The sequence below is a fragment of the Gobio gobio genome (assembly GCF_949357685.1).
Source record: "Gobio gobio genome assembly, chromosome: 4".
NCBI classification, from domain to species: domain Eukaryota; kingdom Metazoa; phylum Chordata; class Actinopteri; order Cypriniformes; family Gobionidae; genus Gobio; species Gobio gobio.
Genome location: NC_137100.1, coordinates 43930625 through 43943032, shown reverse-complemented (window position 1 = coordinate 43943032; position 12408 = coordinate 43930625). Strand labels below are relative to the sequence as shown.

Below are 12408 nucleotides of genomic sequence, written 5' to 3'. Positions count from 1 at the left end.
AAAAACAGTCAGTGTCCTTAGATATTGTGCTTGGGCTTACACATGGGCCAACGTGAGGTATACACTTTTTTAACACTATTTGAGCATAAGAAACTACATTTATGGGACACTTCAAGTCAGTTTTTGTTGCTGATTTGTAATGTTATCTCAAAGGGGTCCTGAATTGAGAAATCAACTTTCTCTTGAGCTTTTGATATATAAAAGGTCAAGGTTATATTATAATATCCTGTACGTTTCAGAGATGAAAACTTCCTTGTTAGTCAAAGAAAAGCTTTTATTGACACCAGGCCCAGCAAACGATCGATCTCAGAATGTGCCAGGCTGTGACGTCAGAGGTGAAACACTGCCTCAACAGAAGAAGAACAACGGCTGATTCTGTAGCCCAACCCACCGACTCGTTCCTGAGATAATATAGGCTTACATAGAGCTAAACCGGATCGGATTTCTAAGCAATAAACATACCGCATAAGCTTAATTCGAATTCCAATATTATGAATGCATGGATGAACTTTATTTTTAATGAATATCCAGCTCACGTGGGGAAGACATTGCACGTTTGTTCCTTCATTTCACCACGGATTCGTTTGTAAACAAGAGACTGGATTTGCAGACAAGATGAGATTACGTTAATGAATGAAGCAACACACTAATGTGAGTAAAAACATTTTTATATATGTGATTGTATTGCAATGTTACAGATCGTTTGATATCTATTGATTATGTGTACGTGTCTAACTGAACATACCTTAGCACGCTGTCAAAGGCTGAAGAATCCTTTATTTGTGGTGTTGTTGGTTCATTGCGATTCGTGATCAGACTCGGACATGTATGGGCCAGGGCTCACAAAGCCCAACGTCCCGGGGCTATGTGTTTTCCAGACGGGTTACCAAAACGTAAGCCCGGCCTGCTAACGTGCTATCTTAAATAGTGAAATAACATTCCTTTCTTGATGTGCGTTGTTCACTCTCTTGACTTGATATTTGAAGGGCTTGTGTGCACGCACGCACTGTGTGTATGGTTTGCGGCTATATCCACCGATCGGGCGGGCCAAGTAATAAAAAAATAACATTCCAATCAATCGCGGGTGGATGAGAGACAAAATCATTGTGTTTGTTTGATAAAGATATTTTGCGAGCCCTGTGGCGATTCATTCCGGTTGCCGTTTTCAAAACAATTCCATGTACTGACAGGGGAGTTGAACTCATTAAATATGCAAATCTTATCCAATCCTACCCGTGGGCATTTACATCCAAGTCTTCAGTGCGGCACGCCCATAAAAACCGAGCATTCCAGGAGAGACCCTCAAAACCAGGGTAGAAAATGGCCTATTACTTATTCATTATGATGTTTTTGAATGTAAAAACCACGTGAACGTCATAAGTTTAAACAGTATAATTTTTTTTTAAAGCCAGTTCGTGACCCCTTTAATGTGAGTTTGGCGAGAAGTTTTTCAGATTTCTGCATTTCCCCATTCATAAAAGTTGTCCGTGCCCAGAGCTGTTGAAAAAATGGCTGCCAAGTGAACTGACTTTCCTTGAAAGGTATGACTTGAAATGTACTGATGTTGAAAGTACTCACCAGAGTGATTTCTTCTCCTGACCACACACTTCCCTCGTTTGTTCTCCACAAATGGGTCTAGGCATGGGCCGCAGTGTGAAGAGCCAGGCTGGCAGAAGTGCCGTCGCTCCCGGGCACAGTCCAGACTCCGAGGACAATGTCCCACAACTAAGACAGGAAAGACAAAGACCCATGAATGACCCACTCCGCTTTCCGTTGAGGTTCTGATGACCTTGTTGGGGTTAATTTTGTGATAATTGCCTAACATAAATGGCCAATATTTTTTAAATGATCACAGTGACCTGACAGATGACATATAAATCTATTGAGACATTTAATTATATGACTTTTGTAAGGGGTAGCAGGAACCTATGAATGCAAAAAAATAATAATAATAATTTGGCTTTACTTGATCTTAAAATTATATAATAAAGTATAAATGCCAGTGGATTAACAAAATTCTCTTGTCTCTCTCAGTCAATTCAGTATGTCTAATTTCGAGAAACCCTGAAGCGATCCAGCTGCAGCTTAAGTGATTCTCAAATGCTACACAACATTTTTTTAGCTTCCACTGATACAACAAGAACATGTCAGGCTCTTCGTCACACAGAATAATTGCATAAACATCTAACAGTAACCAGCCTGCTCATGTTAGCATAGCTTTCTTTGAGCTAGTGTACTGTGTCTTGTTACTGTTATGAAGCAGAGATTAGGAATGACATTGAGGCAATATAACAGCAGTGATATGTAGGCACTGCAGCTGAGGGCAGAACTAGGGCAGCAGGTTAAAGTACAGAGGAGATCCAACACCCAAAAAAGCCATAAGAGGCAATTCACACAGAACATGTTTTGTTTAACAAGCTAGATGGAGGGAAGTGAAATAAAAATCAAGTTATAGAGACGCATTTGTCTTTCATTTGAGCAGCACATTTTTAGAATGCTATTTTGTGCGAGACACTGGGGAAAAAAAGTGTAAAACGGTAAAAGGTGTTCATCTAGCACATGTTTATAAAGAAAAACAATGAAAAATCAGCACAGTGAAAAACGTCTCGGTTACGTATGGTAACCCTCGTTCCCTGAAGGAGGGAACGGAGACGTACGTCGGACGTACCGACAAGTTGGGATCACTTCTGGGAGCCCCTATCAGCTTCGAGCTATCTAGAACCGGCCAATGGACAATTGGCGTGCGAGATTTGCATCTCGCGCCCCGCCCCGCGCCGCGGGTATAAACAGGAAGCGAGAGCGAATGCACGCTGTTTTTCACTGAGGAGCCACACGTAATGGCTCAACCTGCAGTGATGGTACAGCAACTGTGGCGACGGGACGTACGTCTCCGTTCCCTCCTTCAGGGAACGAGGGTTACCATACGTAACCGAGACGTTCCCATTCAGTCGGTCACGTTCGACGTACGTCGGACGTACCGACGAATTGGGATCCCCTATGGAAAACGCCATAGTTACTACCACTTCCAGCGCCCAGCGATGAGCCCCTCAGACCCCGATCTGATGCGGGCGGGAAAGTTCACGCAGGGAGAGTCCAAGCTGCTGTTCCGTAAGACCCATTCAGCTGACTGTATTGGATAACGCTGGGAAAGCGTGCCTGTGAAGGCAGCTGCGGAAGTCACATCATGCCCAGAGGGAGTTAACATGTGGAGAATACACGTATGGGCTGGCCGTGGGCAGCACAACATACGGAAGTCCCAGGGGTGACCCCGGCCAATTAGAGGAGGGGGACAACACGTACCTGCGACGGCAGAGGAGCCTCTGCCGAGGGAAAGACACGGGCTCTCCGTAGGGAGCCGTACCGTGGAAGAATACACATATGGGACCGCCGTGGGGGTAACTACATGCGGAGGACTCAACAGGGTTCGCCGATCCGGGGAACTCGACTCGAGCAGAATAAGCGCACGCATCCGTCTACCATAGGGGAGGGAATGGCGCAGCAAGCCGACACTAGAACGGGGACTTCGGTGTTACTGACTATGGGAAGTGAGCACATAGGAAGAAACCGGCTCTACACGGAGGCTATAGAATCTAGCGAACGTGTTAGGTGTCGCCCAGCCCGCAGCTCTACAAATATCTGTCAGCGAGGCGCCACGAGCCAGCGCCCAGGAAGAGGCAACACCCCTAGTGGAGTGGGCTCTTAACCCGAGCGGGCAGGGCACGTCTTGGGATTGATAAGCCAAGACGATGGCATCCACTATCCAGTGGGCCATCCTCTGCTTGGAGACAGCCTTTCCCTTCTGCTGTCCTCCGTAATAGACGAAGAGCTGCTCTGAGGTCCTGAAGCTTTGCGTTCTGTCCACGTAAGTCCGGAGAGCACGGACGGGACAGAGAAAAGCTAGGGCTGGGTCTGCCTCCTCCGAAGGCAGCGCTTGCAGGCTCACCACTTGGTCCCGGAAGGGAGTAGTGGGAACCTTGGGCACATATCCAGGCCGGGGTCTCATGATCACATGAGAGTTACCGGGCCCGAATTCCAGGCACGATTCGTCGACCGAAAATGCCTGCAGGTCCCCTACCCTCTTGATGGAGGCCAACGCAGTCAGGAGTATTGTCTTTAACGACAGAACTTTCAACTCAGCTGACTGCAGAGGCTCAAAAGTTTCTCTCTGTAGTGCAGTTAGCACCAGAGTTAAGTCCCAAGAGGGTATGGAGGGAGGACGAGGTGGATTTATTCTCCTCGCTCCCCTAAGGAACCTGACGATCAGATCGTGCTTACCTAGAGATTTTCCATCTACGAGCTCATGATTAGCGGCGATAGCGGCGACATAGACCTTGAGGGTGGAGGGAGACAGCCTTCGCTCCAACCCATCCTGTAGAAAGGTAAGCACAGATGCGATCGAACATCTTCGGGGGTCTTCTCGGCGAGAAGAGCACCAATCGACGAACAGGTTCCACTTCAACGCATAGAGGCGCCTCGTAGAGGGGGCTCTAGCGGAAGTGATGGTGTCAACTACCGCTTGCGGTAGGTCACCTAGAACCTCCGCGTCCCGTCCAGGGACCAGACATGGAGTTTCCAGAGGTCTGGACGCGGGTGCCATAGGGTGCCCCGTCTCTGAGTCAGGAGGTCCTGCCTCAGAGGAATGGGCCAGGGAGGTGCTGTCGCAAGGAGCCCTAGTTCCGGGAACCAAGTCCGGTTGGGCCAATACGGAGCGACCAACAGGACCTGCTCCTCGTCCTCCCTGACTTTGCACAGTGTCTGCGCAAGAAGGCTCACTGGGGGAAACGCATACTTGCGTTCTTCCCGGGGCCAGCTGTGGGCCAGGGCATCCGACCCGAGGGTCCCCTCGGTCAAGGAATAAAACCACTGACAGTGGGTCGTCTCTGGGGAGGCAAACAGGTCTACCTGTGCGGCCCCGAAACGACTCCAGATTAGCTGGACCGCCTGGGGATGGAGTCGCCATTCTCCCGGAAGTACCTGCTGACGTGACAGCTCGTCGGCCGCACGATTGAGCAGGCCCGGAATGTGAACAGCACGAAGCGACCTCAGATGCTTCTGACTCCATAAGAGGAGATGGAGTGGTACCGCTGTCCTGCCTTTGAACGAATTCAAGCAGTTCAACACTGACTGGACGCGCTCCTCTGTGAGGCGCGCTGTCATGGCGACCGAGTCTATCTCCATACCGAGAAAAGAGATCCTCTGTGTGGGACAGAGTTTGCTCTTCTCCCAGTTGACCCGAAGTCCCAACTGGCTGAGGTGACTGAGCACCTTGTCCCTGTGTTCGCACAACTGCTCCCGCGACTGGGCAAGGATCAGCCAGTCGTCGAGGTAGTTGAGGATGCGAACACCATGCTCTCTCATGGGAGCAATGGCCGCCTCCGCAACCTTCGTAAAGACGCCGGGCGACAGGGACAGGCCGAAGGGTAAGACGCGGTACTGATATGCCCGTCCCTCGAACGCGAAGCGCAGAAAGGGCCGGTGTCGAGGGAGAATCGAGACATGAAAGTACGCGTCCTTCAGGTCGATCGCTGCAAACCAATCTCGGGGACGGATGCACCTGAAGATGCGCTTCTGCATTAACATCGTGAACGGCAGCCTGTGAAGGGACCGGTTCAGGAATCGCAGGTCCAAGATCGGTCGTAACCCGCCGCCTTTCTTGGGTACAATGAAGTACGGGCTGTAGAACCCGGACCTCATATCGGCTTGAGGGACCGGCTCTATCGCGTCCTTCGCCAGTAGGACAGCGATCTCCGCCCTGAGCACGGGGGCGTTCGCCTGACGATCAGATCGTGCTTACCTAGAGATTTTCCATCTACGAGCTCATGATTAGCGGCGATAGCGGCGACATAGACCTTGAGGGTGGAGGGAGACAGCCTTCGCTCCAACCCATCCTGTAGAAAGGTAAGCACAGATGCGATCGAACATCTTCGGGGGTCTTCTCGGCGAGAAGAGCACCAATCGACGAACAGGTTCCACTTCAACGCATAGAGGCGCCTCGTAGAGGGGGCTCTAGCGGAAGTGATGGTGTCAACTACCGCTTGCGGTAGGTCACCTAGAACCTCCGCGTCCCGTCCAGGGACCAGACATGGAGTTTCCAGAGGTCTGGACGCGGGTGCCATAGGGTGCCCCGTCTCTGAGTCAGGAGGTCCTGCCTCAGAGGAATGGGCCAGGGAGGTGCTGTCGCAAGGAGCCCTAGTTCCGGGAACCAAGTCCGGTTGGGCCAATACGGAGCGACCAACAGGACCTGCTCCTCGTCCTCCCTGACTTTGCACAGTGTCTGCGCAAGAAGGCTCACTGGGGGAAACGCATACTTGCGTTCTTCCCGGGGCCAGCTGTGGGCCAGGGCATCCGACCCGAGGGTCCCCTCGGTCAAGGAATAAAACCACTGACAGTGGGTCGTCTCTGGGGAGGCAAACAGGTCTACAGTTCCAACAGTTCGAACAGTTCGAACGCGAAGCGCAGAAAGGGTCGGTGTCGAGGGAGAATCGAGACATGAAAGTACGCGTCCTTCAGGTCGATCGCTGCAAACCAATCTCGGGGACGGATGCACCTGAAGATGCGCTTCTGCGTTAACATCGTGAACGGCAGCCTGTGAAGGGACCGGTTCAGGAATCGCAGGGGACGGATGCACCTGAAGATGCGCTTCTGCGTTAACATCGTGAACGGCAGCCTGTGAAGGGACCGGTTCAGGAATCGCAGGTCCAAGATCGGTCGTAACCCGCCGCCTTTCTTGGGTACAATGAAGTACGGGCTGTAGAACCCGGACCTCATATCGGCTTGAGGGACCGGCTCTATCGCGTCCTTCGCCAGTAGGACAGCGATCTCCGCCCTGAGCACGGGGGCGTTCGCCTGACGATCAGATCGTGCTTACCTAGAGATTTTCCATCTACGAGCTCATGATTAGCGGCGATAGCGGCGACATAGACCTTGAGGGTGGAGGGAGACAGCCTTCGCTCCAACCCATCCTGTAGAAAGGTAAGCACAGATGCGATCGAACATCTTCGGGGGTCTTCTCGGCGAGAAGAGCACCAATCGACGAACAGGTTCCACTTCAACGCATAGAGGCGCCTCGTAGAGGGTAGTGGCCCGCCGTCGAGGGTAGTGAGGGGGGAGGAGTCACTCGGCCGGTTTCTGGCAGAAAAAGGTGCCGTCCACGACCTTGTGAGCTCCTCATGCACCTCCGGGAAGAAAGGTGTCGGGGCGGGACGCTGAGAACCAGCGCGACCCACCCCGAGCAATGCAAAACAGCATTTTGATATTTAATCATGTTGAATGTAAACACCTGTGGATGACAATATCTACAGATGTGCGTGATGAGATGCACGTTGAAAAGTGTGTGCGGAACAAGATCACGCATCAAACTCCCTGAAGTCTATGTGAAGCATAATGCGTTCAACTTTAAATGTGGTTGTAAGTTTAGTTGACATTTGGGTTTCCTAATTAGGGTGTCCTTTCCATAACACCAAAAAGGAGGACACTTTGCGGCATTTAGTGAGGCAAGAATAATTGCATAGGACTTTGGTGTACTCGCAAGTACAATATAATTTTGTCCATCATATCGATGGTATCGTGATACAGTGATTCTGCAATAGCCTACTCTATTCATTGCCAGACAATTTGATGTAGACCTAATTATTTGTAACAGAAGAGGCAAAAAAGTGTTTGTTCACAGTATTTGTATTTATTCAAGACATTGTGCTGTCTTTTTCAAAAACTGACCACTGAGATGAGTCTTGCAGAGTGCACAGTGCCTGAAAACATAACATTTCAGTTCTTCCCTCTACCCTCTGCAGCAGCTCTTTGTTAAGAACTGAAATGTGTATTCATTTTTCACATTCATTATTTGTTTATTTATGCATTTCACGAGTTCGCACTTACATATAATTTATAGAGAGTAATTTAATGCGTATTTGGCGTGCTGTCCGGGGGGAGGGCTTCGAGCTCGGAATTAGGCCCGAACCCAGAGTACCCCCCATATATGTAAGTGGTTTAGAGTAAAAAAGTGTGGAGAAGGGGTGGTGGAGGGTTGCTGATAACTGTCAACAAACGAAGGTAGGACTGCTGCTTATCTATATACACCTCTATTGTTGATTGCCTGAGTGCTCTCCACCTGTGTCAATTATCTGAACGTGCTTCTCCCGAACCTTGTTAATAAAACATAATTTCTGTTATTTCCAGAAGTCCAGAAATGTTATGTTTTCTGGCACTGTGCCAGATTATTTGGTTATTTCTGTATGACTGGAGATGCTTGACTGCATGATTATGATTACTTTACAAAGCTCTGCAGTGGAGATTTTGTCAACCTGAGGTGATGTTGCTTCTCGAAAAAATGACCTAAGGGAAGACGTACGCCTACCTGGGGCTCGTCTGTAACTTTTATGTTTTTCCGTGCTGGCATGTCGGTCAATGGCGGCTTTCCCTTGACTACTAATGTCAACACAGCGACACAGTGTGCTTTTTGATATAAATTCGTGCCCTTTTGTCCATTCCGGTTTCATGAGAAATCCTGTCCCCCTGTGAAATAGTGTCCGCTTCGGACCCCAGAGCGATTCTTTTGGCTGAAAGAACTTTTAATGGGTAATCTGTTCAGAGCCTGATTATAATTCTTACAAAATCACGTTTCGATTTTTGTCGTTTAAATTGTGTTAAAATAGTCTTTAACGTCTTGCAAATCATATGTTTCATATACTATTATTTAACCGAAGCTATAAGTTGTGAAATCAAGCATATCTCGTTCTTAATGGTTTTTTTAGTTAGCGTATGTTCTAGCATAGCATACAGCTACCCGATTAGCTTAGTTTATACACCACGGTTGCACTTACCCTACATCTTAAAAGCCCTAGCCCCGCTTTAATGTTTATAATATAAAATCAATATCCTGTTGTATTTATTTTGTGCACCTGTTCTGTAGGCTATATTATTATTTTTTTTATTATTCTTTATTATCTACATTAGGCCTACTATGTTATGATTTTGTATTGGTATTATTACTTAGTTTATCAATTGAAATAATTTACAATATGTTAGGCATGTTATTGCTCCCATTATAGCAATCAATTACTTATTTCAAATAAATGTTGTTTGTGTGTACAATTAAATCATTGTTTATTTTTAAACAATTGCTTGTCCAGAACTATTAAACGAAACATCGCGAAAACAGCTACCACGTTGGGTCCTAAGCGGACACTATTTCACAGGGGGACAGGATTTCTAATGACACCGGATTAAATGACATCTGACGTTTAGGCATGTGAACGTTATGATATGACGTAGCCAGCACGTCGTGGAGGCTTGTTTACATTTTTAACCAATGATATATTAGATATTTATTTGACACCGCTTTCAGCCAATCATTTGTTTGACCAGAGATCTTACGCTATTAGACGCTATGCTTCTGCGTCCCAATAAAGATTCTAGAGCGGGTTTTTTTAGGCCAATTCAGCGCAACTCCACAAAGGAGGACAAATGAGTGTCCGGCTTGAGGCTGCGCCGGACAGGGGGCTTAAAATCCGGACGTATGGCCACCCGACATAACATAATTCAAATGTAATTTTCTAGTAAAAACGCTTTCAGACTTAGAACAGATTGCATGCATCCTATCATTTACACGACCGACAAAGAGAGACAAACGCAATACATCAAGCACAGATGAATTATATAAAAATCAGACTGAGATTAGGCCATTATGTTCCGTTTTATCAATGTGTGAAGATACATATTTGAAAAATATATTTTTAGGAACCGATTAGAAAAACTTTTTTTTTTTTACAGCGTTTACCAGGCTAACAAATGGAACACATTTTGCCAGATGAATATGAACACTCTTTGACATCCAAAGATATAGGATGTTTTTTCTCTTCCCTTTTAAAAGTCAGATGTTCTGCTATTCTAAACTATGCATGATTTATTATTTGCATTTCGGAACTACTAAACTATTTCATATTATATCATAAACAATCAGAAGAATTGTTTATAATTAACAGATAAATTAGTCTACATAATATTGTATTGTACAAGTGTCTTGTATAAAGTGTCATATTTCTGTTCTTCTTAGCATTTTATGAAAGCAATAAGCCATTCACAGTCATGCGTTACAAATATTTTAACATGCCAAAGGCAGTTTTAGGCACCTCATTGCATGTTGTGCCTATTAAAATACCTCTTTATATAAAAGGTAAAATCATTGTAATGCACAGTCTTAAGTAGCTTATTGCTTTATTGAGTTCTACTTCTGAAAGCCTTAGCCACTGAAACCTTGGCTGCTGTTTCCATAACAACTGCTATGGCAACAGAGTAAGTGTGACATCATCAGGTGTGAGTCACTGCCAGTGCAGTAGCTGAAAAGGGGGCGGGGATGAACTCTTCTGAACCAGAGCGAGTCAGGGGAGAGAGTGAAGGAAATAAACCACAACAATTGAGAAGATGTTATAAAAATTGTATTATTTAAAAAAATTATGAAGTTCAAAAAAGTAGATGCCGTGCAATATAAAAGAACTACATGTATTAATTGACTGTCTCATTAGTAGTCATTATTTATAATAAAAGCATTACTGACCACATCGTTTTCAGACTCATCTACAAAATCTCACATTATTAAACGCCATTGATTACAAATGCTCAAAACAACAATCATTGCCTTGCAATTTCCTTTTTACTGGAACTGACCATTAAGTGCATACATGTGAAGAAGTGACTCATTAAACCTATGATGCATCAGCAGTGATGGTTTTTACCAGAATCCCTCATTGTCACAGTACTGGAGGTGATGCAGAGATGGACATGAGGGTTTAAAGCCGAGCTTCTCTCTGTTGTTTTTCAGATCTTAATCTCATTTAACAGAGGAGCATCAGTTTTCTTTATTTGATAGTCTCTCAATCACGCATACATTTATGTACGCTGAACACATTACTGCTCTTTATCACTCTTGAACACAACAATCCATTTGTCTAAAAATCTTTAGCTATCAATTCAGCATAAGAAATCCTCATGTCCTCACATGAGATGGAGATGACTATCAAACAAACATCATAATCAAACCATGTGACTGAAGGATACTATAGGTCCAAACTCACAGGGTTTTGTCTTGCGCGGTGCAAGTTGCACCTCAAGATAAATATAGTGTAACTTTTACCATTTCGTTGATCTACATCCAGCTGTTTTTGAACACAAAAACACATCCTTTAAACCAGGACTTTCATAAAACAGATTGGCTGATTAGTCATTCAGCAAACCAACTGACTAGTTGATATTTAAAATGTTGCACACACTAAATCCAGATAAGTTCTATTGCAGTTTTGTAAGACTTTGTGATTAGAAGTGAAGGGAAATATATCCTCAGTAATGTGTTGCAAGCAAATCTAATACACACACACAAATAGAGCACCACTATCATCTCTCACTCCATTCTGCTCCTGCCAACAAAGGCCAAAGTGGCTTCACTGAGGGTGGAAAGTGTCGGCGTCTGGCCACGGTTCAGACATGCCTCAAGGTGACCCAATCATGCTGGTCTTGCTGTGCAGAGTAAAGATGAAACTCATCCAGTACAGACTGAAACAGACCTCAAAATATCTCTGTCAGAAGGACAATATAAGGCAGAGCTGTTTGTGGCATATTGATTTTAACACCACTTGTATATTTTCACTGTATCTTCGCCCCAAAGGCTCAAAAGACTTAACACTTCAGAATGACTCTACTGGGTTGAGCCTTTGTCCTCCATTGCACCATTGAAAAGAGTCATATCATGGTTGGTGTCCACCTGAGTTGACGTCATTCGCCACTGCCGCTTTTTCAGTGAGGCACATCTCGCATTGACAGGGAATATCGATCTGTCCGCTTATGTGACAGACGCAAATGCGCGTATCCAATTCATCTCAGATTTAGTTCCACTTTTTTTTCTGCACACAGGTCTGGGTCATATCCGATCTGTGCCACATCATGGGAGAAAAAAACTGGGACACATGAACCATGTAATGTAAATACAGCCAAAGAGGTACATCTGGTTTGGGAATGAAGGTAAAGGTCTGTCAAGAATAAAATAGAACCCCATATAATATATAACCAGACCACATAATAAATTTAACAATATGTTTAATTCAAATCAAATAAAATGAATGATACCTGAGTGTTTTGTGAGCCTCAGCGTGTCGCTCATACAGAACGCATTCTTTCTAGGTCTTCAGAATAAATGGACAAGCTGAATGTAGTTTCTATCCACCAGTGAACAATAAATAGAGTCATCTGATGCATGCTGCAGATTTAAATATATGTCTATTACTTGCTTGTGTTTTCTTACACTCTAAAAAATGCTTGTTGGGTCAAATATGGACAAACCAAACCAAATGTTTAAATCCAAAATTCATATTTGACCCACCCAACTATGGGCTGAAACAACACAGCATTTTTTAGGGTATT

The 12408-nt window shown here is 45.6% G+C and overlaps 1 protein-coding gene across 2 annotated transcripts in view; it reads right to left on the bottom strand.

The window, feature by feature from the left end:
- npdc1b (neural proliferation, differentiation and control, 1b) overlaps positions 1–12408 on the bottom strand; it is a 34197-nt gene that overhangs the window by 12221 nt on the left and 9568 nt on the right. For both annotated transcript variants that reach the window (XM_079816021.1, XM_079816020.1), the window contains exon 2: positions 1579–1725. In XM_079816021.1, the coding sequence (XP_079672147.1) occupies positions 1579–1725 (147 nt within the window). The remainder of the gene's footprint in view (positions 1–1578; positions 1726–12408) is intronic.